The 25,525-nt window shown below is 43.6% G+C and overlaps 3 protein-coding genes and 1 non-coding gene across 7 annotated transcripts in view; 1 reads left to right on the top strand and 3 right to left on the bottom strand.

Annotated features, from left to right (window-relative positions):
• Positions 1–10,965, bottom strand: part of farp1 (FERM, RhoGEF (ARHGEF) and pleckstrin domain protein 1 (chondrocyte-derived)) — a 42,844-nt gene extending 31,879 nt beyond the window's left edge. For 2 of the 4 annotated variants that reach the window (XM_084667965.1, XM_084667966.1), the window contains exons 1-2: positions 10,642–10,965; positions 5,680–5,899 (exon numbers count right to left, since the gene is read on the bottom strand). In XM_084667965.1, the coding sequence (XP_084524091.1) occupies positions 5,680–5,899; positions 10,642–10,703 (282 nt within the window). In that variant the 5' untranslated portion in view covers positions 10,704–10,965. Of the gene's footprint in view, positions 1–5,679; positions 5,900–9,195; positions 9,321–9,797; positions 10,033–10,641 lie in introns of those variants that run through there. The other 2 variants (XM_084667967.1, XM_084667968.1) reach the window with 2 other exon arrangements.
• On the bottom strand, positions 10,466–10,539 carry trnai-aau (transfer RNA isoleucine (anticodon AAU)). The gene has a single exon. It is a non-coding gene; the product is annotated as a tRNA-Ile (tRNA).
• A 187-nt stretch (positions 10,966–11,152) lies between the features above and the next one.
• stk24b (serine/threonine kinase 24b (STE20 homolog, yeast)) lies at positions 11,153–17,578 on the top strand. The gene is made up of 11 exons (XM_084667969.1): positions 11,153–11,668; positions 12,317–12,547; positions 13,115–13,171; positions 13,290–13,398; positions 13,624–13,781; positions 13,988–14,173; positions 14,435–14,583; positions 14,695–14,818; positions 15,180–15,248; positions 15,363–15,499; positions 15,691–17,578. Exons 1-11 carry the CDS (start codon positions 11,627–11,629, stop codon positions 15,728–15,730), a joined length of 1,302 nt encoding a protein of 433 aa, XP_084524095.1. The 5' UTR covers positions 11,153–11,626; the 3' UTR covers positions 15,731–17,578.
• Positions 17,579–18,346: 768 nt separating this feature from the next.
• On the bottom strand, positions 18,347–25,317 carry slc15a1b (solute carrier family 15 member 1b). Its single transcript, XM_084668590.1, has 22 exons — positions 25,300–25,317; positions 24,888–24,972; positions 24,522–24,663; positions 24,264–24,383; positions 24,063–24,162; positions 23,294–23,389; positions 22,765–22,843; positions 22,576–22,658; positions 22,351–22,437; positions 22,092–22,181; positions 21,751–21,795; positions 21,549–21,581; positions 21,248–21,336; positions 20,953–21,034; positions 20,707–20,835; positions 20,375–20,515; positions 20,247–20,293; positions 20,025–20,132; positions 19,822–19,936; positions 19,235–19,372; positions 18,695–18,802; positions 18,347–18,604 (listed from the first exon to the last, which is right to left on the bottom strand). Exons 1-22 carry the CDS (start codon positions 25,315–25,317, stop codon positions 18,347–18,349), a joined length of 2,193 nt encoding a protein of 730 aa, XP_084524716.1.
• Between the last annotated feature and the right edge of the window lie 208 nt (positions 25,318–25,525).

Raw genomic sequence — 25,525 nt, 5'->3', positions numbered from 1 at the left:
TGGGTGGGAATCCCTGCTTGGGTAAACAAAGGGAAATTGGCAATAACCACAGCAAGAAGAGAGGCTCCATGACCATGACTTATCTCAGTGCACAAACACACGCACACAACGAACTGAGTTTATTATTGGAAGTGTATTATTGTTAGTACGGGAAGTAGTGCTCTGATCTTGTTGTTATCTCCCATCTAGAAGTCAGCCGCTAGTATCCCCATTCCTGGAGGTGCAACATGAAAGCAAACATGCAGCTATGCATGACCTCCTGTATCTAGATCTTACATCTCCAGTTCTGACAGGCCACGTTCCCTGTCCCCCTCCTTCCTGGTTTTGGTCCAAGAAGTTAGGCTGCTGCTGCCAGCATGCAAACATATGAAGAGAGCACCCCATGCTAGACATGCTGGACGCTATGAGGCCCACTATGTCTGTGACTGGAAGGAATCCCTTCACACAGTGGGCAGCTCTGGTTCTCAGTGAAGGCTTAGAGATGGACAACAGGGAGACAACAGACCCAGTCTGGGAGAGGATTATCATGGTAAAGCTAATGGCAAACCTAGTACAGAGCTTCTGGGCTGGCCTTAACAATGCTCATCAAACACTCTTAATGCACTTCATCAGAGAATTAGCATTAGCGCCAATAAGCTTTTACATGCATTAGAGGAAACAAAATATGCATGTGGTGTCGTTTGTTTGCAGAATGAGGCAGGCTTTCGTCAGAATGCCACATGGGGAGTGTGCTGGTGGATGTGGGGGAGGGGGTTGGGCAGGGTAGTTTAAGGCTGGCCATAAGTAGGGAATTAAAACGGGATCTCCAGGAAGTTAAGCTGTGTGGTTCGAGGAGGGATATGGAGAGACCGTGCCATGATGGAATCACACCAGTGAATGACTATCCTTCCAGCCAAGGCTGATACTTCACAGAGCCTCATCCATCCTGAAATGTCCCTCCTCACTCAGGGAAGGGTCTGCGGTGAGGTAAGTCAGCGTGTCCATCTGGATGAAACCTCAGCAGGCCAAACAGAGATGATGATGATGATGATGATGAAAAGCTGCACGTATACGGCTTAAGCTGTTGATTGTCATGTCCGTGACTGGAGCATCCCATACCAGTGATCCCATCACTAATTCATTCTTAGGTTCCCTACTCTCCTCACCTCCCCCCATCCCTCTCCTCTGCCTCACCCCCGTGCTGTGGGGCTGACTGGCTGGCTTCTAGATGCAATGATCAGATGGTGAGATTAAGGCAGTGTAGGCCCAGTCTATGACATGGAAAAAAAAGATCTGCCAAGTAACCAATCAGGTCCCAGCAGGTGTTGGTGGGGGGTTGAGGCCCCAAATGGTCCTGGTGGGGTTAAGAACAACCAATGTCCAATTGAAAATCCTCCCTGACCCCAATCTGGAGCCCAGGGGGCTGGCCCTGGGCTCCAGATTGTTGTCTCTCGAGGTCAGGGTTCACAAGGCTGTGACCAGCTCAAACATAATAGTAGGTTCTCAGAGAGAACCTACTTTTGATTGTGTAACACGCAACAGTACAAGTGTAGAGAAATAAACGGGCGCGTATCAGAATCTTCGGATCACAGCAACTTTCAGGCTGGTTCGATGCGGTCATGAATGTGAGCAAGGCAATGGGGAGACTGTCCGGACTCACTTGAGGTCTGAGCTAGGGTTGTATTAAAGTCAGTCTTTGCCAGTAAGTATGTGTGCTGGGAGAAGATACACATTCAAGGATTACGGGTTAAGAACAGCATGACATTAACCAGTGGAGGTCACTCCTACATTGTCATTAATCCTTCTATTTGGATTTTCCTTTTTCCACAACAAAATGGCCACTCAAACAAAGAAAAGAAAGATGAAATGTTGATGTTGTGACATCATGGCAAATTGAAAGGAACTGGGTCAGAACACTTTCGTAGGGGAAGATTTGGTGACAATCATGTATGCTAATATAGGACAACCTCCTCCTTATTATGCACATAACAGATGAGGCTATGTTTTGTTATCAACCAAAACGACTGGATAGGCCATAAACAGTGTGTGTGTGTGTGTGTGTGTGTGTGGTATGTGTGTCTGTACGCTCAAATCATATATTCTTGTTGCTAGGACACCATGCCTTCGGGAATACAAGCCTAATGCCCCTACAGATGGCTTGGCCTGCTATCAACAACATAATCGGAAGACACCGCAAATAGCTGGAAAAGTATTCCCTCAAACCCCCCACCCCTCCCGGTGATAAGAATACACTGTCGTGCACTGCAAAACAGATTTGGGAAGAGCTGCTATACCAAACACAAAAGACCCAGTCAGTGGTTGCCTAGATATCACTCATTTCCTGACTCCCGACCATCTTGCTGCTCTGCCGTTGAGACCAAGACCAGAAACTAGCATTTGTGGAGCATCCACAGCAACACAGGTACAAGGAGAAAACAGGAACCTTGCCCAGGATACCGGCTGCACCACTCACACTCTATTATTCATCTGATCTCCCAGGCAGCTGGTGAAGAGGTGGTGACAAGAAACGAGGGGAACATCAGCCCTTCGCTCCCACTGGGTGAATTATTGAGCGCGGGGAGCGTGTGATTGGTTGCGAATGTGCCCGGCATAAAGGTTACCATTCCTGTCGGGGTACTGACGTCTTCATAACACCCGTTGGCTGTGGGATTACAATAGAAGACTGGGCGAGAGAGACGTGCAGGGCCATCTCAGCTGGAGGTGGCTGTCAGTCCAAGTGTGAATACTGACATCCTTTGTATTACGTGGATAATGAGCAGTGTTGAACTTAACAACAACAAAACGCTATCAACGAAACGCTATCCTGATAAAAAGATGACCCCCTGTAATTGTAATGCTCTTAAAATGACGCAAATCGCTCTCAATCCCTTTTGTTTAACAGAAACCTGCATGGAAAGAGGAAACTGTCTCTCAAAGCATGACTGCACAACCGGTGCACCGTGTTCAGACACATGCAATTTCCTATCTTTCTGTCGTGGTAGTGGCTATTCAAATGCCAGCCATGTTACACATTCCAGAATTTAAAAAACCCTGAGGGATTCCATTGACAGTCCGTTCTATTCCAATCTGGTCAGAGAAAAGAGTTTGGCAAAAACAAGTTGAGCCAGACACAAGAGTCGTTGTGTAACCAGGGTAATATTTCTGACAGTTTCTCCAGGCTACAAGGTCAAATCTGAACCCAGCTATTCTGCTACAGTATGATGATTCACAAACGACATCCCTTTGTAAACAAACCTTGAGGTTTTAAAGGGGAAATAGGTGAGTCCCGCTGAAAGACAAAGGCCTCTTTGTCTCTCAGCAAGCCAATATAATTTACACACGCTCTCTGCTCGCACACTAAGCTAGCATTGCATAGCCAGCAAGCTCCTAGATGTCAGTCAACTTTAGCATGTGTGGCTCCAGGAAAATGTAAAATAACTTGAACAAAGCTAAACAACAAAACAATCCAATCCCATCCCATTGTGGACTGTGGTTGGTCTCAGCCCCTGACCCACTGAGTTCCGAGCTAAGGGATAGTGGACAGAGGTTGGACGCCTCGATGGAGCCGTGTTCTGTCAGTGTTCCGTGTGGATATCAAGTGTTCCGTGTGGATGTCAGTGTTCCGTGTAGACCCCACTCCACCCCCCTGCACTCAGAGCAAACGTAGCACCGCAGATGCTATGCTGTGATACAGCTGTGATTGTGTGCATGTGTGGGCTAGCATGTCTGTGTGTGTGAAAGGGGAGATAAATCATGCATAGCACAGCCAACACAAAACTCCAAGCCTGATGGTAGAGAAATCCTGAACAGACCTTCTTCCCCACACACACACACACACACACACACACACACACACTAAAACCACAGACTCCAATCCTCAGATAGCTCAGACACACCCGTGGGGCTATGGCATACTAACTATCACATACAGACATATTTGCCATTTTCAAAGCCAATAACAGGCAACCAAAATAGCAGCAGAGACTACTCTAATTGCACCAGAGCAGAGCAGGTCTCTTTTCGTCGACTGGAAAGGTGAAAGGCTTCACTCATAAAAACATTCACAGAAGGAGCTTTCTGTAGCTTACAGAGCAGTGAAAGAGGAACAACCCCTAGCTGGGAAATCCAAACAATCACTGGGTGCTAACAACGTTGAATTTTCCCAATCCGTCTGTCCAACTTCTCAAGTCTTCTTAAACATGTCTGGAAGTATAGCGGTTCTTTGCAAAACACAGGAATTTAAAGAGCACAGAGGCACTTTGGCCACTCCATTAATTACTGTCGGCCCAGAGAAAATGGCCCAGCCTTTTGAGTCCAACCCCCACCCTTCAACTATCGTCTCCTTCCCATTTCCTGCTTTATTAGCCTGCCCATAGGAATACTGTGTTCAACACACACGAAGGGCAACCCCAATCACAATCAACACACAGCACAAAGGACTACAGGGGACTGCTTTTAGATACACCCATAGAAAGTGGCTAGTTTTGGTGACCCTGACCTATGCAAAAAGATTACAAAATGTGAACAACTCAACTTTCAACTCCTATAAAGGAAATGTCTAAGATAGAGACGATCCTTCTCTTTCATTAGCAATGGTTAAGACTAATATACAGAGGGTCTGTTATTTCAAATAAACTATTCAGACGTCATAGTAGAATTTCTACAAAGGCCCTTTCATGCACTGATGTAGCATTTCTGAGCTAGTTTCCTAAGAGGAGACTGCAGATAGGCCCCCTTCTTGAGTTTTGTCTATGCAGCAGATACAGTATCAGTATTCCCTTTGGTATGGGGTGGAGGTTTTGAGACGGGAAGTTGGCCTTTTCCCATATCCTGTTTGTCTCCTGAGACAGACCATAGTAAAGACACTTTTCTAAAAGCACTTAGCAAAAAAGTCAAGTCTCCTACAAAAAAATGGCAAGAATGTTCTGAAGAAAAATCAATTCTCTGTCCTACCATCCAGACCATGTAAACCCAGCAATGAAGCTCCCTCAGCATTAATTCAGCAACAGAAGTCTAGCCAAACAGGGCTGCGTTTGACAGTCAGCAGAAAGTCCCTAAAGGTGACATGGTAATATGTTAAGCAATCCCAGCACTTCTGTCCACTTCCGAGTGTAACCCTATGCACATCAGCACACAGTGACAAAACAAGGCTCAGGTTACTGGGGAAGGAAACTGGCCGGCCCTGCAAGTCTGTAGCATGTGACTGCACCTTGGTTAACTTTCAACAGACACAACACAATGAAACTAGGGTAACTTGTTCATGTCTGTTTTTCCTGCAGCTCAATTTCTTTACTCATCACCACAACAGGCCCACTGATACAAGTAAACACCAACTGGCCCATTTAGGGTGTTTTCTCCCATGGGATCATGAATTAACACTTATCTTCACTAGTAAATGTGGCAACAGTCCACAACTCACACCACGGACTCCCACAGGAAGCCATGCAATAAACAGTTCATGTTAACAGTTCTGTGTGAAGTCCTGTTGGGACTGTGAAGATAGATCTCAAGGATTCTTATTTAGGCTGATGGCCAGGGTCTTCTATGGTCAGATCATGGAAAATGTTAAGGCTATCTCAGGAAGATTGTTATGATTCTGAAAGCTTGGCAGATAAATCTGCAGGTGAATAGAGATAGTAAACCTGCAGCTCATCGAGTGATCTTCAAAAGCTTCTGTAATCTCAATCCATCGCTACTCACCGATACTTCAAAGACCTCCTGAGTGTCATCTAGCATCTGGACCCTGATGGAGACCTGCCGTCCAGGGGGCATGGCAGGGGGGCGCTGGCCTGGCTCCAGGGTGCTGATACCGAAGCTGTCAGGAGCCCCCAGCCTATGGCCGGCAGACGGTCTGTCCACTGGCTCCACCATGGTTGACTCTGCTAGCCTCTGTTGACCTCTGGTAGAGTCGCACCAATACCTGAGAAGAGAGAAGAGTCACATCCAGGTCAGCATACAGACTAACACAACAAATTCAAAAGATTTCCGAGGAAGAGTTTGATGAAAAATGTACATCCCTATCAACGTTCTGAAATAACCAATCTAAGAAATTTGTGTAAACTCCATGGCATTTATATTGCATCATTTTCAATTTGCTGTTATTTGCAGCACTGAACAAGACACATGAAGGCTGATTAAGTTCCTGTTTGATTTATTTGGGACTTGTACTGCCATCATTAGAAGGAGCAAATGTTTCTGATGTTAAACAGAAATGTTGCCACTGGGGAAAATCTATTAATGTATGGTGTTGAACATTGTTACAGAAGACAACACCAGGTTAGCCTATTTGCAAAGCAGTCACTGGTCACCATGGGAACAAAAGTATTCACATCCAAAAGTGGGACAAGGACAAAGGTCTCTATGAAGCAATTACTGTCCAGTCAGAGAATACCGGAATCTCAAGCACTTTTCTGCAACACAAAGAGAAAACTCTAATAAGATAGAGGTAAAGACTAGCTTACTTCTCACCAGTCCTCCAGAGTCGAGAATAGCGTTGACAGAAAGCACAGACAAGTCAAAATGAAAATCAAAACAACAAAATGCAGAACTCGCTCATGATAATCAGTTTAAGGAAAGCGGATGTTCATGTCTGATGTATGTCAGAATCTCGAAAGACTGTTTGTGTAGCGAATTCTAAAGAATAAGTGGTGTGAACTTGCAATGCCAGCTGGAGACATGCTGTTGTTGACTAACAACAGCATGTCTCCAGCTGGCATTGCAAGTGGGAAGCCCCTTCATTGGACATCATAGCTCAGCTCATGACCTGAGACGATCTGAGCTCCATGGACCAGATGAGACAGTGTCTGGAAACAAACACACATGGGTTTGGAATAAAGCAAGTCATATTGAGACAGGATACAAGCGGTGATAGTGGAAGTGGGATGAGATGGAACACATCCTTCTTTCCCTCAGGCTGCTATAGTCTGTGAGCAGTGGTCTGGAACCAAACAACCCCCTGCCAGTGAAGTGTCTACCAAACGTGCCATGGTTATGATGTCATCTACAGGTGATCTTACCAGTCCCAGACAGGCAATGAAATACGTGTTTGTGTATGGATGGAGGAGAGGGTCCATCTTCATGTCTAAAAAGCATGTCACCACACGTTATCTCGGTTGAGAAAACTCCTCAACCGATGACAGAAGGCCATGCCAACACTGAAAAGATTACTCTGACTTCACTGTCTGCCAACTGTGGAGTCAGCAGACCCTCTCCCTTTTTGTTCTTCTATGAAAACCTCTATAACTCAAACCTCTATAACTCAAATCTCATAGCAATTAACAAGATTCCAATGGAAAAACATACCACCAGCAACTCATTATGCCTCATTTGCTCAAAAATAAGTTCATGCCCATTAGATATTCAATTACAGGCCTTTCAATTAAACCAAATCTTCCTAAAGGTGAAGGGACTACCAAAGGTCACAGAAAAAATCAATCCTAATTTACTGATGGGGCTGCTGGGGTTGCTTTCCTACCCCCACTGGGACTTGCAGGCCCCCACAGAGCATGCTCAGTGACCTTGCATTGCTCTCACACCTGAACACAAACACACAAGCTGTAGGGAGAGGAGAAAGGAGAGGAGCACAACGTTGTGGCTTTCCACAGAACCTTCGTCAGCTAACACAAACAGGGCCATAAAGAGGCCCATTCTTCCATCGGAGGCTTCAAATGAGTACACAGTCACACATCTCTAAACGCAATAGCCTATTGAAAGCTGAGACATGGCTCTTAAGCTGTACTTGCTCACATTTATTATGCACTCAGGCAATAAACCTAAACTTGATGAAGTCTCCAGGTGACTTATGCCTTAATAAGTGTGACCCACAACAACCCCTTACAGATAATAACACTTCAAGTTGTTTAATTGAGTCTGTAGACGACAATAAAAATGCACTAGTGTGAGGACAACAGTATGCAGAAACGTTTTTTAATTTTTTATCCACCGCCTTGTTTTAATTTCCTAAGAGGGATGCATGCAAGATGTTAATACTAAGCAATGCCATGAAATGTATTTTCATTTGGAGTCTAATGAAAAAAGGATATTTAACTTCCCCAAAAGGGTAAAGGAACCAAAAAAATGGTTTAGGGTTTATAACTTGCTAGCACGCTACACTGTGGTTCCCACTGAAACAACAGTATATTCTTTTCACACACCTTAACTCATCGGACAAAAGCTGAAACTGGAGACCAGCCAAGGAAGTGACCTAAATAAAGTCAAGTTACACATTACCAAGTTAGCCCACTTGATGCCATACTATTCTGGTCATGTTGCATGTGTGTGTGTGTGTGTGGGGGGGGGGGGGGACGACTTGGAAACAGCACATTCAGGTTTTTGAGGGATGGAAACAAGGATAGGCCTACCCAGTTGAGTGTATTAATCGGTGACTAAAAACTGGTTAACAATAAAACACGCAACCACCTCATTCACTTCCCCTCAGGCAAAAAGCTGCTGTATGTTCACAGAACATCGCAAAGATACAATGGGAGTAGACGTTAAATATCAAACTTCCTTAAAAAAGTCTTACAATTAAGGTTCTCATGTCACTAAAGTAGCATACAGTTCTGGAACCAACTTTGGACACACACCTAGCCTAGAAAAACGACAATTGATTAGCCTTGTGCCAGCTTCCAGATGACTGCAGTCCTGGAACCAGGGTTTGTTGACAGCCCAGCCTGAAACAACCATAAGGAATTAAACCAGAACGAGCAGATTAGAAACGAAGCAAAATGACTTTCCTCCCAGAACCACTGTCCCCTATTCACCTGCCTCTGAACTTGTCTGCTTGAAATTCCCCATGACTCTTACAGGAGAAGTCAGACAGAGGGAGGAGGATGAGACAAAGCATTTCTCTGGGGGACATAAACGCTCATGTATGCTACACATTTCACTGCCACACTGGCTTCCTGCATGTCTATGGAATTTGTGTTGAGGTTAAGATGGTCCATCCATACTATCCTTCCAAATGTAGACTACAGATTCTGAAACATGTTCAACAACTAACTATTGAATGATAGTGTAGGCTGTACAATTTAGTGTCACATTGAAGGTATCCGTCTACCTTGGCTACAAAGCATTAAACCTGCCCATTAGAGGTGCCTGTGAGTGATCAAATGCACTGATTGAAAGCATGCCAGATGTCTTCAACATTACCCTGCCTAGTCTCTTAGTGAGTTCAGGGTTAAGTTTAGCATTATTCAATGGTTGTAGCACACGTACCCCCTTCTTCCACGACTGCATAAGAGAAGTGAGTGCCACGAATCACCTGACACCAGCGACACAGAATGTAGGTTAGAGTAATCCTTTAGGGTTAGGGTTAAGATGACAGAGGATGAAGCAGCCTTGTCCTGTGTCTGCAAGCGTGTGAAGATAAAAGATTATTTGATTCCCTTGGTAGTTCAGCAGAAGGTATGAGATGTGTCCTATGAAGAACTCTGGCTACAGTGTAACAGCCAACTCCGGCTGCAAACCGTATGGTTTGGAAAGGCAGGCAAAAAGAGATCACCGATAGTCGCCTAATGAATGAACTCATTTCAAACTTGTATTCTGGAGTAGCAATGCCTTCTCAGACAATGTAGTAAAAGGTCGGTAGCTCTTGAACATGGTCAACCCCCCTACCATTTGGCTACGTCCTCTGGAAGATCTCATAGGCGTATGGGAATCTAACCGCGTAAGCTACATTTTAAAGGTTTTTCACTCAATGCAATGTTGTAATAAAATACTAGACTTCAACTGAAAATGCAATTCACTAGACATATATATAACCAATGTAGTTGTTGAATGTTATCAAATCCGTACCCAGTGATCCACACGTTTCTCACCTTGTGGAGAGGCGCGAGAGTCCTCACCCTTTCTTTTGAATACGGAGATTGTCCACGTGTATATTTCCAGACAAGGGTAAACCATTCAACTGTTTCAAATGTTATTAATCCAAGAAACTAAACAAGCGGCTCCGGGACGTCAGTAGCCTACCGCCTAGACGCCATACCGGACCGTCTGACTAAAGCACCGCTGTTAGAATTGAATGTGGCTGGCTTCCATTGATCTTGTGTTCCTCAAACAATAAAAGCGACAGTGCCTCCAGCATTCGTTACTGGCACTACACATTTTAAACTGCAGTGATTTGAGTGTAGCAACAGCATCGCCCAGTGACTGATTATTGTCATGACATAGGTTGCTTTGACTACCAGAAACATTTAGGTAATCTAGCCTAGACTTGGAGCTACGACTACACACATTGTATTTTGTGAGAATTTACTGTTTTTCAGCTGCCTGTTCGTGCAAATTACATCAGTGCACCTTAACCCTCTACCCAACTAAACAACATTTCTGAGCAGGGCAACATCCTATTAACGATCTTTTGCCTTCAGAAGTGTTTTGGAACATCATGCCAGTCTGCATGGAGGAAGAAAATAATAAAAATATGTATACTCAAAGGAAAAAGGTACTAAAGACCATTTTGTGTTTTAACCTACTGGTAAAAAAAACTTGGCCAGTACGGGGATCGAACCCGCGACCTTGGCGTTATTAGCACCACGCTCTAACCAACTGAGCTAACCGGCCAGATGAGTGTATAGACTTGCTTTAATTACTATATTCTAAATATGATAGAGACTATTATAGACTATTATAGTCGATGTGGTCATGTTAAATAAATAAACTCACCATATGTATACAGCATTTGCTGGCTTACTACTTCCTTTGCGTGTATTGTCAGTCTTTTCCATCAGATTGTTCCCACTGACGTCTATGTGTTGTTTCTGGCGGTGGTCATTGAGTATAACATCCCAACTGCATTTATGATTTAACACACCGTTTCCTTGTGAAAATTGCAATAATAGTATTGATAACAACAAAGTTACAGCTATATCCAAATCATGTAATGTAAACGAGTCCAAATGGATGTGCAGTTTTCCTACATAGCGTTAGGCATGTGGTAAAGTGAAATAACAAAATAACTACTGTCCCGAAAGTGAATTGAAGACACATTAATGTCGTGTTGTCTAACTGACAATTTAGTTGTTGTTGTTTTTAGCTACGTTAAAATGAGCGTTTCCTTTGATGAAAAGTGTGACCCCATAAATGTGAAGGGGGTAGAAGGTTTGACTTCCACTGGTTGTCACATAAAATTCGGAACCACATTGGCCGCTGCTCGTCTGATCCGGGTCCGCCCAGTGTGGTGACAGCCCTGACAAGATGGCGGTGTATACAGGAGGAAAGTGAAAAAGAAAAACTAAATATTAGCCTCTTGTTGCTACATTTGCAAAACCATATGGATCTCAGCAAATTACCACAGTATCTATGCGTAGTATATTTCTAGTTATGTATTCGACATGCAGGCTAGTGTGCTCACTGGATAGCTAGCTAACGGGCTTATGTCAGTGTGTGTTTAAATTTTTGTCAATGCCGTTGACTAGCTTTCAACGCTAGCGAACGAATTAAATTCAGGCCAGGAAAGGGTCAACTCTAACGGCAACCATTAGTATAACTTTTCCTCCTACACAAAAGGGCGAGCGCATTTTACTTAAAAAGCTTGTTTGTCATCTTAAGGATTAGCAGAGCGGATTGACACGGAACATAAGACGCCATCTCCTAGTTAGCAAGCTAACGTTAGCTGTTTACGGGCGAGACTCCATCTACTGTAGCCGCCATGGCGCATTCTCCAGTCCAGGGTACCCTGCCAGGGATGCAGGTAAGTCAAGCTAACCGGACCGTTAGTAACTTAATTTAAAACAATTCATTGATATAGCCAGGTGTATAGACGATTATATTTGGTTTGGTGTCTGCAAAGATCTTGTTCTGAGGTCAGGTCAGTGTTAGGCAGGAGTAAAAATATGCACCCTCTCTAAGGTTAGGTAGCCGAGGATATGAGACTGCACCAGCTTTATTTGGTTTACTAAATGTATTATTATTGTATTGTATTATTGTTTTTGTTGATTTTATGTAAAGCACCTTGAGCTGCAATTTCTGTATGAAATGTGCTATATAAATACAGTTTTACTTACTTACTAAATGCAATAACGTTTGCTAGCCTTCACATAATGGGACGTATGTTTCCCACATGCATGTTATGCTATGATTTTGGAAACATTTGCATTGTGTGCTATATTGGTTATGTATTTAATGGGCTGTCACTGATAACTTGTCCATGTACAAATGCTTTCAGAATTGTTGGAACCGATTTTATAGTCTTTCCATGAAACAGTGAACAGTTAGAACTGTACTTGAATAGGAGCACAATGAGGACAAGATTGATTTCTTACCCTAAAACGAATAGATAGTTTGGATATATTGGATGTTGTCGGTCCATGACTCATGCTTCAAATGTTCCCCACCAAAGAACTTAAAGGCAGACCCAGAGGAATTCTTTACCAAGTTGGAGAGGATTGGCAAAGGCTCTTTTGGCGAAGTGTTCAAAGGAATCGACAATCGCTCCCAGAAGGTGGTGGCCATCAAGATCATTGACCTGGAGGAGGCTGAGGATGAGATAGAGGACATACAGCAGGAGATCACAGTACTGAGCCAATGTGACAGCCCCTTTGTCACCAAATACTACGGCTCCTATCTGAAAGTGAGTAGCAAGCAAGGACTTTCCTCGGAAATTCAATACTGTCATTGATTCTGTATGCTAAAATTGTACCAACCGGTTGTGGATTGACGTGTAATAGTGTACCCTGCAAAGTCTGATGGTCTGAAAATCAAATATTTTTCATATAAATGCCTTTTGGGCTGTATATTACTTGTCTTTGTGTTTATTTGCTCCCTTCAGAATTGATCGTTTTTGGCACACATTTCGCCAAAGTCAGTCATGCTCACATTGCGAAATGTCATGTAGCCTAAGCAGCCAAAGATTTAACAGGATTTTCCTCCCTACACAAACTTTCCCCCTGATAATCCCACATTTAAAAAGGGATTAAAGACGTCACACTCCCACTAGTTGTATCCCCTGTAGAGTTATTTATGAAGATTTAGACACGTTGCCCCCTGGCACTGTGTCGTCCACATGAAATGCTGTGAAAGTAACATCCCATAATGATCTTCCTTGCCTTGTGATACCTTAGTGTTGCCATCTTATGTTCCGTGGTGTTTATGATGCACCAATGCCATTTTTATCAACTCTTTGCCCCCTCTTGTTCAGGATGCAAAACTATGGATCATCATGGAGTACCTTGGCGGTGGGTCCGCATTGGATTTGGTGAGTGGTGGCATGTGGTCATAAACTCTCATTGGAATGAATCAGAACGCTGGTAGACTATGGTGTCTTCTTGTAGCTGGCCAAGCTAAAGGGTGGGGGGTTTTCTTGTGCTTTCCAGTTGGAGCCAGGATCCCTGGACGAGACGCAGATAGCCACCATCCTGAGAGAGATCCTCAAAGGCCTGGAGTACCTCCACTCAGAGAAGAAGATCCACAGGGATATCAAAGGTAGATCGCAAACTGCTCCATGTCTCCTCAGATTCTCACTTTTAAGGTAGGGTTTGATTCAGTCCAATCCCTTTTATCTTCAGTACCTTGTTTTAAATTGATGTTGACATCATCTTTTATATGATCCTTGCACATGTGAGCACTGTCACAATCCTTCTGGTCGTGCTATTAATTGACTATGCAGGTCAATGCTCTTATGTTGACCTGTTGGTGTCTGTTCTCTAGCTGCCAACGTGCTGCTGTCCGAGCAGGGTGAGGTGAAGCTGGCAGACTTTGGCGTGGCGGGCCAGCTGACAGACACGCAGATCAAAAGGAACACGTTTGTGGGCACGCCATTCTGGATGGCACCGGAGGTCATCAAGCAGTCAGCCTACGACTCCAAGGTCAGGTCACAGATGACTGCTTATGGGGTTTTAGAGGCATGAGGATGCTGGAGGTACGAGGATGCATCTTAATAGGTTAAAAGAGCTACTTCACCTCATCTTATGAGTAGACAGCTAAGTGCCAAGTCATTCATCTTTAACTTAGTGTTGGCAAGTTCATCATCTTATACTCATATGACTCTCTCTTTCTCTGTTTGGGATTACAGGCTGACATATGGTCTCTGGGCATTACAGCCATCGAGCTTGCCAAGGGAGAACCCCCCCACTCAGAGCTTCACCCCATGAAGGTCTTATTTCTTATCCCAAAGAACAACCCCCCAACTCTGGAGGGAAACTACAGCAAACCCCTCAAGGAGTTTATCGAGGCCTGCTTAAACAAAGAGCCCAGTTTTGTAAGTACTCACAAAGACTTGATAATTCCCCCCCCAAAAAATTATTTTGGGGGACAAAGTATGGTGACTAACAAGCATAAGGATTGGAGTTTAGATATGGCAATTAGGCAGTGCACATCATCCTACATGTAGTGGGCTAGACCCAGCTTCTTAAGGCTTATTGTTTAAGCTTAATTGGCTTGTGTCCTGTCATGGAGGAGTGGGACTGATATGATGACAGAATTAAACAAGTAATTAATCTCGCTCTCTCTGTCTCCACAGAGGCCCACTGCCAAAGAGTTGTTGAAGCATAAGCTGATCGTGCGCCATGCCAAGAAGACCTCCTACCTGACGGAGCTGGTGGATAAGTACAAGAGGTGGAAGGCAGAGCAGTCACGGGTCCAGGAGTCCAGCTCCGATGAGTCGGATTCGTAAGTCCAGCGTCAAAGCAGAGGCTGTTGGAATCTTAAATTTAAAAAGTGTCTGCTCCCCACATATCCTACAGTGCAATCTTTACATCCGAATTTCCTCTGTCCAATCAGAGAACAGGATGGCCAGGCATCAGGTGGGAACGACTTTGGGAGCGATGATTGGATCTTCACCATTCGGGAGAAGGACCCGAAGAAGCTGCAGAACGGCGAGGGCCAATCGGGGTCGCTGGATCAGGTGACTGTCGTAGAATGGACAGGCCCTGCAGTATTTTACCTTTAAGTTACAGCCTACACAATTTCTTCAAGATTCATGAAAGCTAGGCAGCAGGAAAGCACGTTTTGTCAATTTTTGGCATTACTTTGAGGTAGAATGGATTATTTAAGCTGTTGAAAATGGCTCATATTCCACAACCTGACACTGATTTTAAATGCCTTATAATGTATAGAAAGAAGGAAATCACTTTCCATATTCAGTATTTGCATGCTTATTTATCTGATGGCACTGAAATGGACATCACATAAATCATACTAAAAAAAATTCCATAACCTCCATATTTCACTCCCCCCCCCCCCCCTTCCTCCTTCTCTTCACACAGACGAAAGACATTCCAAAGAAGCCTTACTCACAGAGCCTGTCCACCGTCATCTCTCCTTCACTAGCTGAGGTACGAAGCTCCCTGTGTGATCTCCAGTCTGAAACCACACAAACATATCATTCCCCTCCTGCTAACTCACCCATATCCCCTGTGGTCCCACCCTTCCCTTCCTCCGTTCCCCAGCTGAAAGCACGTCAGGAGCAGGTCAACGGGAACCCCATGGCCCTGGATGAACTGCGAGAGGCCATCCTCCTGGCGGAGGAGGCCTTCCCCGGCATCTCCGACTCCCTGGTCGCCCGCATGGTCCACAGGCTCCAGAGGTGAGCCAGGCCCTTGGGCCTCCACACTACCACCATCCACCCCTCAAATCTAGAATCCCTGTCATTTTAGTTTAAAAACTTCTGTAGCTATCAAGTTTGTTTGTGTTGGAGGTTGACTAACGAGATGGACAATAATGTACAGTATTTAGAAGGATATCGAGCTGTTGAACACTGCGTCTTCTCTCCTCTAGATTCTCCACCAGCAGGAAGTCCTCCTCCTCTTCTCCCTAGGGATGTTCTCCCTGGCCCCCGGCCCCCACCCCTTCCAGGCCCAAGCCCCTGCACGGGGGCCAAGTCAGGGTTAGAGGTCAGGGGTCAACACCAGTGGGACCCTGCCCAATCTAATCTTTCCGGAAGGGAGGGACACTCCAGTGTCTGGTGGGAAAACTCTGGAAATGAGAACCTTGTAACTCACCAGAGGTGGGCAGCAGAGCCCACACTCAGCCTGAACTTGACAAAGCTACTTCTTGTGGACCCCCACACAGCGTGGGGGAGAGACTCACTAGCTGCCTGCAGGAGATGAGAGGACTCCTTAACAGCTGAGCGTTAGACTGATTCTGTCCAGTGGAGAAAGCCCTGGAGATGTTGTCTCCCATTACAGAGTGTCTCTGCGCCTCTCCGCCCGATTATAGGAAATAACTATGCGCAATCCATAAAAGGACTTCTTCTGTTACTCTGTGAGGGAACCATATCTCCTGAACGCATGCAGCAACCAGTGGGGACAAATCTGTTTCTGTGTGTGCCTGTGTGAGAGCGAGAGATGGGAGGGTGGTAATAGGATGTTTGTGTGTGTGCACTTAGTATGTTCAAGACTCCTTGCTTCTGGCAATTGCAGCATTTTTAATGAAACCTCAGGTAAAGTGCTTTAAGTGGACTCCTCCTGGGCATTGGGGGGCGCTGTGTTTTGATTTGTATACAAACCTGTATGTGATTGAAAATGGTCACAGGCATCGCAGACATGAATCACTGTGTACAAAATGGTCACGCGCATTTTGTAGATCAAATGAAAGGTAGATATTTAAGAGTTAGTTCACTCAAATGGACATAACTGAAAATGCCTTGCCTTTTTGGAGATGCACATTGAAATTCTAGTGTCCACATTTCATCCCAGTGTTAATTTCTCCATCAGAGAGGTGAGGTTCTATGCCCTTCTACTCTTGTCAGCTTTCCATTGGACTGAGTTCCAGTCTGCCATGTCAATCACCCAGATCTCTCTCTCTCTGCTTTCTTAGGTTACATCATTCGTCTAACAGTGGTTTGAACTGCTATATGCTTAGGCCAAGGGATTTCTGTTACAGATACGGTCAAGGAACAATTCCCTGCTGTGACTATAGTAGGTAGGGACAGCTGCTTCTGGGTCTGCTGTTTCATTCAGATTGCCAAACAGAACCCCGTGTAGGAAGGTTCGCCAAGTTCAAGATGTCTTGCGGTTTCTCTCATGGTAAAGGAACAGGTTCAAGACAAATGCCTGACTCATTTCACTCCAAACACTTCCCTGTCACATGACGCTACATGAAGTGCCATGTCCTGTTTTATTGTCACCCTGGTTTTGTATTATGATTTGCACCTTTTTTCTAATTTCAAATATGTCTTCTTTTTGTTGTCTTTTCTTTGTTGTTGCACTTTGAAAGTGTAGAGTATTTAAAGTACAAGGAATTAAAAAAAAAAGAAGTTGCAAATAGCCATCTTTTACTATATGTTTACTTTATATAAAGTTCCAGATTTTACTACTGTGCTAATGCAGCAATAATGTTGAGGAGTTGCATCAGGGCGCACTTATCAACACAGGGAATGAACTGAGAAATATCCAATATTTTTGTAACTGCAAAGAGTTAAAAGTATGGGTTTAAGGAATGCGTTCTGGCTATGATCACCTGCCTCTGGCTGTTATAACTTATAGTAAACATATGCTAAAGACAGTATTGGAAAAATGTGTACATTTGGTTTCCTTTATCATAGCTGACAGTTTATAGTACTGTGTATAATCTTTGCTTGTGTCATCCCTGGCCTCCCCAAGGTGAAAATAAGCTCCTGGTAAGCTTTCAAAGTGACATGAGAAATAAAGACCTAATGCTAACAGTCTGCTGTCCTCATCCAGTCTGTCCTGCTACTAGTATAAAGCAGGGTGCCCGTAGTACTGATCTAGCCCCACATGACATCTCAGATGAGAGGGCTCAAATGGTTCTTCTCAACCTGGTTCCACACTCATCATTAGTTATTCCAATAGCTTGAAGCTTGGTTTTTGCCAGACATCTACTTTATTGAAGCAGCTGATTGCCAGTGGCTCAATGAGATGTCATGAGTATCTGATTATACAGTATATAAAACAGCAACAATATATGGACAATACATACTATACATGTAGACATACATACACAACATCACACTGGAAATTATCATAGATGCTGGTAAGGTTATTTGTATGTTCTCTTTATACATTATAAAATCTTATGAAACAAATAAAATACAAATACATTGTTGCTTTTGCTACATACTGGTAGTGCAAAATAAATCATAGTAAAAAAATTATGTACAACAAAAGTGTCATTATCACAAATGATTGATGCTTTTTTGAGAAATGTTTCATGAGATTATTTGAAGTTGTTTTGTTCTAAATGCCAATATCTACAATGTTAACGTTATATATACTTGATGTCCAAAAATCCTTTAAAGAAGCGATATCAAACCCGTGCCGCTCCAACTCAATGATGCTCTCATTTCACTCATGAACCTCAAATCACTCCATGCCAGGATGTGTGCCAATGCACTCATACTCTCACAATATAAATACGTAGCAAGAAGGGGGGGGGGGGGGGTTGTGTGATGAGGGAATGTGTGGTTGTCGCTCTACATCTTGGACTGCTTGCCTGCTTCCTCCTCTGAGCTTGATGAAGAACTTGAATTCTTCCTCTCCTCGTTGCGTTTCTCCACTGAGTCCCTCTTCTGTAGCTCCACGCTGTTCTTCTTCTTCTTCTCCTCTGGCTCCATTTCAGCAAACTGGGCCTCGATCTCAGTCGGGTCCACATAGGTGTAGAAGTACGCCATGATGCCAAAGACAATGCACACAGCCACCAGCAGGGAAGCGAATAGGATGTATTCGGCCCACTGTCAGACACACAAGATAACATGGTGAGTATGACACCAGGGCATGGAGGTGAGTGTGTGTGAACAGACTGGGGGAGATGCTCCACTCACCTGATCTGGAAGCTGGGCCAATTCAGCTACAATCAGAACAATGATGTTGCCCACTGCTACAGTTAACAACCAGCCAGCCTGAAGCACAGACTTCATGTTGCTAGGTGCCTGGAGGCCAGAGAAAGATGCAGAGAGGAGACTGTAAGATTTGAGTGAAAGGAGTTTGTGTGTGTGTGTGTGCAGGGATGTTTCCAGGGCCCCCAACAAGACAGATATTCCGGAAGCAATTCAATGGGAAAATGTGTCCAAATGTTTATTTGAATGATTGTAAAAATACAATAACAAATGTGTCTAGGGTGCCTGAATGGCTGACTGTGTATGTGATGTGAGAAAAGGCAGAGAGAGAGAGAGAGAGAGAGAGAGAGAGAGAGAGAGAGAGAGAGAGAGAGAGAGAGAGAGAGAGAGAGAGAGAGAGAGAGAGAGAGAGAGAGAGAGAGAGAGAGAGAGAGAGAGAGAGAGAGAGAGAGAGAGAGAGAGAGAGAGAGAAAGAGAGAAATAGGGTGCCTATTTGTTTCAGACAGCTTGAGAGCATGCTCCTACCTGTGAATAGGAGAACTCCAGACCAGTGACAGAGAAGATGACCTCTCCTGCTGTCATGAGGAAGTATTGGGGTATCTGCCAGGCCATGTGGATGGTGTTGGGCTGGATGTCCTCCACTGCCTGGATGCTGTTCCCACACTGCACACACAATACAACAACACAGCACTGTCAACACCCTGTGTTGTGAAGAATACAAACACCCAAAAGTCTTAACAAACAATCTAAAAGGGTGCATTGAATTTCATGTTAGTCCACAAAGTCCTCAAACTTGAAAAGAATGTTCTCGGCTAGGAACATGGCTATTGGAGACTGCACATTGTGACCTTGAATGTGTTCTTGTTTCTTTTGTGTCTGTAGGTAATATTATTTCAATATGTCTGTTGTATTCTCTGTTGAAATATAGTAGCGTATACGCACTCTGAGATATGTTGCTCAGAACCATTTCACCAAGGTTCCAACAGGCACAATGAGTTTGAGGTACAAAAAGTGTCACTGACCAACGTCATTGTGGTTACAATGACTAAAATTCAAACTGTTCTTTCTGAGCCATGTGCATATGCTAGGTTGGATATGGTGAGGTGACTTACATCAGGACCAAAGGTGAAGGAGGTGGGGATGACCAGGGAGAGAGAGCTGCCAAAGCCTAGGGGCCTGGTGTATGCACATTCTTGCGAAGCCGCGTTCTTGATGAGGAATGTAGGACTGCAACAAAACAGGAGAACAAATCAGAACTTTACAAAAGGATATCCATCAATTTCTTGAAGAGACTAAAGAAATCCAACATACTCACTTCCCCTGGGGTACCAGCTTATAGCTTGAGCTCGTGAACTGTGATATGACCCCAAAGTCCAGTGAACCAGTGGTAACATTCAAATCCTCGGCGTAAGCATTGATAAATCTAAGAGAGAATACAGGACCAAATTTTTACTGAGTTTGCACGTGCCACACTGATATTGTGTGTCTGTGTGAACATAAATAAAGATTCATACAAAGACATGCACACACCACTGACCTGATATCATTATTGCCTTGCTCTGGTTTTGTGATACTGTCTTCAACCTAAAGATGCAGATCACGGTCTAATTAATAAGTCATCAATCAAATTAAAAATACAGCTGTATTTACACAAATTTCACTCACAATTGTCAGGTTCAGGTTAAAGCCTGCTGGAGTGATAAGAGCTGTGTGCCTTGCCAGAGACTTCAGAGTTATAGTGTAGGCCTGGCCTTTGTTGAGAACCACAGTGAATTGTTTGTCAAATGTCAGGTATTCCCCTGAGGACTGGAAGAAAAACCAAACAAAAACATGGTGGAAACATGATGGTGACAAAATCATAAAGACACAATATTTCATCCACTTGTGCAACCATGTTTCTTCATAGATATTTAAACTCACTATGTAAAGGCATTTGTATTTACTTTAGCTTTACTGTTATTTACAGTAAAGCTATTATGGTTTATGTTCATGTGGACTCCATGTACCTTGAAAGGTTGGACAGGGGAATCTTGTCCTCCATCAATATTTAATATCACCTCATTAGTGTCTAAATTCAGGAATTTAATCTGCCCAGCCACACCTGTTGGGAATTTTGGGAGGGTTTGCTGCAAAGCAAGAGAACAAATGGGTATGATACATATGGCATAAGTATGACATTTGATATTGAAGAAATAATTGATCAAATGTATATCTGTGTGAATTTGTGGGGATATTTATCTCACATCGATCTGAAGCTGGACCAGGGCAGCAGCCACAAAAGCCATAGCAGCCAAAAACATTCCCACAGTCATCCTCTTTAGGGGCCTGGGGTAGTCCATGACAACAGACAAACATTTACATATTATTATATGACCCAATTTGATATGACACCATATGATATGATAAAGATTGTGCTATTATGAATTGTTGTACTTCAGTTGATCAAATCTACAAATGGTCTGTTAGTGGTTGTTTGGGCATGTCCCTCCAAATGTAATGAACGTGATTGATGAGGATAAAAAACAATCCGAAAATTACGTGAAGTTCAGCTTGCACTTTGCAATCAGGGGGTACAACAAGCTGTCCACCACAGGGACCAGCACCAGAATCAAGATGGGGTTCACTGTCTGTCAGGGAGAAAGGGAGAGACAGAGACAGAGACAGAGACAGAGACAGAGAGAGAGAGAGAGAGAGAGAGAGAGAGAGAGAGAGATGGGAGGGTCAGTGAATGAGAGTAAGAGAGAAAAATAGTTCAGTTATCCCATATACTGTGGTAGGGTTCAGACTAAATTAAAGTAGAGCATTATTTATAAGTGAGTGACCATAAAACTTCAATCACCTGCATTTGGTCTGGCTGTATTATGAGGGCTCCCTGTGGACAGAAAAAATTGAAAAATAAGTTGTGTCATGCATACATGAAGACACTGGGTGGGTAGGAAACATAGTTCCATTCTCAAGGTCAGATTTAGAATTGCATTTAGTCATTTGGAAGACACTAATCCAGAGCAGAATTGATTACAGATGTTTTTCCAAAAACGTACAAAGTTGCCATCCATGGTGGTGGCCTGAAGGGTCCACCTGGAGCCCTGTGGAAGAAAACCATATCTGTCAGAAGCTGCTAGACTTCTCTAACATCCAAACACATTCCTGTTCTGCCACTGAATTATTCACTAGATCTCTTCGACACTCTTGGTTCATGGATCAGTCACAAGGTTACATGAGATGAGACTTTAATACTACCTCTTGAGGTTATCTGGAATTCTTATGTTTAAGCATATCCACTACTGGCTTAAGGATGTGGAATAAATGCATATATGTATGCCTCCATTTGTACATTTCCTCACTATCGTGATTAGGCTAAGTGTTGGCTTCAGGTGTTTACCTGCTGGTCAAACAGAGCCCAGAACATGGGCAGAGGGATGTAGAGGAAGAGGACCTTCAGGAGCATCTTTACCTGGGCAATCAACAGTTTCTGGGGGAGAAGAGGAGAGTTAGAACACAAGACTTTCTTTCTGAGAAGGGAAAAAAAGCAAGAGAGTAAGATAACTGTGTGTACATGATTTGCATTTGTGTAGATGTGTTAAGTAGTCGATGCATATTTTGTGATTGTGTAATTGTGTGTCATTTTCATAGATAATTACATCATATTTCTCATTGGCCCAGTCCATCCAGTGCTCTCTCTTTGGGTACTGACTGCTACGATGCCTGAAGCGATTCTTGATGGAAAACTAGTGGTGGAAAGAACTCAGTTACCACCAAAACGTATGTTCACATAGCCGTTTATACCTGCTTGCATAAAACAAACTATTTGACAAACAATATTTCTGTTCCATGGTGTCGAAGTTGAAGCTAGCATGGTCTCCTACCCCGATGCACCTGCAGACCTCCAAAATGATATTTCCTTTGGGAGCCACCTTGGTATACATGCCACTACCCAAAATGAACACCACTGTGAACACACACATGCACAATTTTACTCCAGGTGAACCATACCTAATAAGGTATCCTAATATGTATTGTATCTATGCTTGAGGTGAACACAGAGCATGTCTTACCCAGAGCCACAACCATGAGGGCTGCAGGAACACCAAAGGCTAGGGGGTAGCACTTCTGCTGTGTATGGATACCACACTCCTGGGCTGGGGGAGGAACACACACACACAGACACATTAAACATGTGTTTGTACACAAGTTGGATTTATTATTCTTGTGAAAACTTAAAATGTTGCCCCGATTGAAAATCTGGTTTTCCCTAACCCTTAAACCTAAACCTAAACCTGAACTCAGCCCTTCCATTCACCATAACCACATCCTTAAATTTAACACAAAAACCTAACCAGATCCCTAATCCTAAACGTAACCACATCTCCTAACCCCAACTCTAACTATCCAACCATCCCTAACTCATAACCCCAACCATTAATGTCACTCTGACCCTAATTCTTACCATAAATACTTAAAAAATCCCTGGAAATAGCACTTGAACTGGTCAAAACCAAGAAAATGAAAAAAGTGAATTGTTCCTTTACTACTAGACAAAGACACACACACACACACACACACGCACACACACACATGTACCACCCTACCTCTGAGGATGGGAGTGATGACTGTGGACAGGAGACTGCCAGCGTTGATTGACAGGTAGAAGATAGAGAAGAAGGTGCTCCTCTGTTTCTCCTAAAGAAAGCAGAACAACATTTTAGAAAACATGACTTTTATAGTCAGGCCAGATCAGATCAAATGCATAAAACAAGCAAAGGTGTTCTCCTTGTACTGGGTTAGCCAAATTGCAGACCCTCTTGTCAATAATGTATTGTCTGATCTTAAATAAGCTGTCGTATTTTTGGACACATTAAATAGGTTTTGAGAAAAATTGCTTGACAAAAGGTTTGGATTTTGGAATTCAGAATTATGTGAGTTCATGTTAAGTGATTTGTCTATATCTTCAGGATAAGGCTGAATAGTCTTTGACCACGTCCTTGACGGCTATCATAAATGACTGTTTGAACACGTGTTCATTTTTAGTTAATATACAACAGTTTAGAATGAGCTCTGCAATTTCTGGTTGTAGATATTGTCTCAGCAGAGATTTTGTTGATAACAACTGGGGCAGGGGGGGTGTTAACTAAATGACTTGAGAGTAAACCCTTTCAAATGATGTCCATGGGACAGCCTCACCCAGTACCCAATCACTGTAGCTATCATATTAGCATTTCTATTAGCATCCTGTATTGGTGGCCTCATGTTACAGAAACAAGGAACATACAGGGTCTAAGGCAGGATGGGCTCCTGCCTTACGGTTCCTCTGATTTGATCTTTTATTTTTATCATAGGAGGCTACAAGTCTTACCTGGTGATCTTCAAACTGGTCCCCTCCAAAGGCTGCCACACAGGGCTTGATGCCCCCAGTTCCCATGGCGATGAGGAACAGGCCAACCATAGACATGGCCCTGAGGGGGAGGGGGTCAAGGAGTCACACAATGTCACCTAAAACGTAAATATCATGGCTTGGATAATTACATTGTTTGTTTGCGTTGACAGATAAACTTACACATGGAAGGTCATGTTGTCCGGAACTCCGTCCCTGTCGTGGTCGGTGATGTCATGAATAGCGCTTACCGCCATGACAACCTGACCAGCAGTGTAAACGATGGACAGGTAGATAATGGTCCTGGGGTTGAGATAGGTCAACAACAACGATAAAAAATGAATCCACATCTGATTTAGGATGCCGTTTCACATCACGGCACCATTAACATCCCCAAATTCTCTCTGTCCATCAAAAGAAGACGTTGTCCTCAAGACTCACTTGAACTTGCCAAGCCAGGAGTCAGCCACGATGGCACCAAGAATGGGGGTCAGGTAGCAGAGCGCCACAAAGGTGTGGTAGATGTTGGTGGCCAAGTCATCATCCCATTTCAGGAAGAATCTAAAGTAGAGCACCAGGACAGCTGGGAGACGAGGGACAGGGAAGGATGTTGGAACAGGACTGGACCACCGACCCTACAGTTCACTCCCCTCCAATGGTCATATGAGAAGTTCTACAGTACATTAAGTCTCAATACTATCAGTGGTTCTCCATTATTTTGAAGGTGAGCTATCATGCTGAGGAAAAATGTACGAGCCCTTGACACTGGTACCTTTGGGCATGGACAGGGAGTTAAAATAAACCCACCTCGCATTCCATAGTAGGAGAAACGCTCGCAGAACTCGTTGACCACAATGAAGAAAATGCTGATTGGATAGCCACAGCATGCAACCTACGTGCGGTGGAGAAGAGGAAGAAGACATAGGAAATGGGCATTAGCTACATAACATAACCACTATACAAATGCAGTACAAAAATATATCTGGAGAGCTACCATCCTGTAGGTTTTCATACCAACCCCAAACCAGCACACCTGACAATTGACTGGTTGACAAGCTGACTGATGTTTGTTACAAATGTAGTTGGAGAGAAAATCTAGCAGGAGGGCAAATCTCCAGGATCAGAGTTGGCCAGACCTGTTGTTCAGCTAGATATTTGCTAAAGGTATAGATAATATAGATATGTATATACAAGTAAAGAATAATATAGAAGTGCTTACTTTCTTTTTTGGCTCCATTCTTAGATTATCTGTGTCTTTACCTGTTCACACCATAAAACCAAAAGTTCCAGTGAGACTTTTCTACATGAATATATGTGAGAAAAAATAAACAGATACAAAAGGTTTGAAGTGACCATCAACATGACACAATCACATTCATCCCAAGAGAAAAAAAATCACTGAATCACAAAATATTCCCAAATGTTTCGGAAGTTGCCATGAGCGT

This window comes from Hypomesus nipponensis, chromosome 12, assembly GCF_054491055.1.
Source record: "Hypomesus nipponensis isolate SF chromosome 12, ASM5449105v1, whole genome shotgun sequence".
NCBI classification, from domain to species: Eukaryota; Metazoa; Chordata; class Actinopteri; order Osmeriformes; family Osmeridae; genus Hypomesus; species Hypomesus nipponensis.
This window is presented reverse-complemented; position numbering and strand designations above follow the sequence as displayed.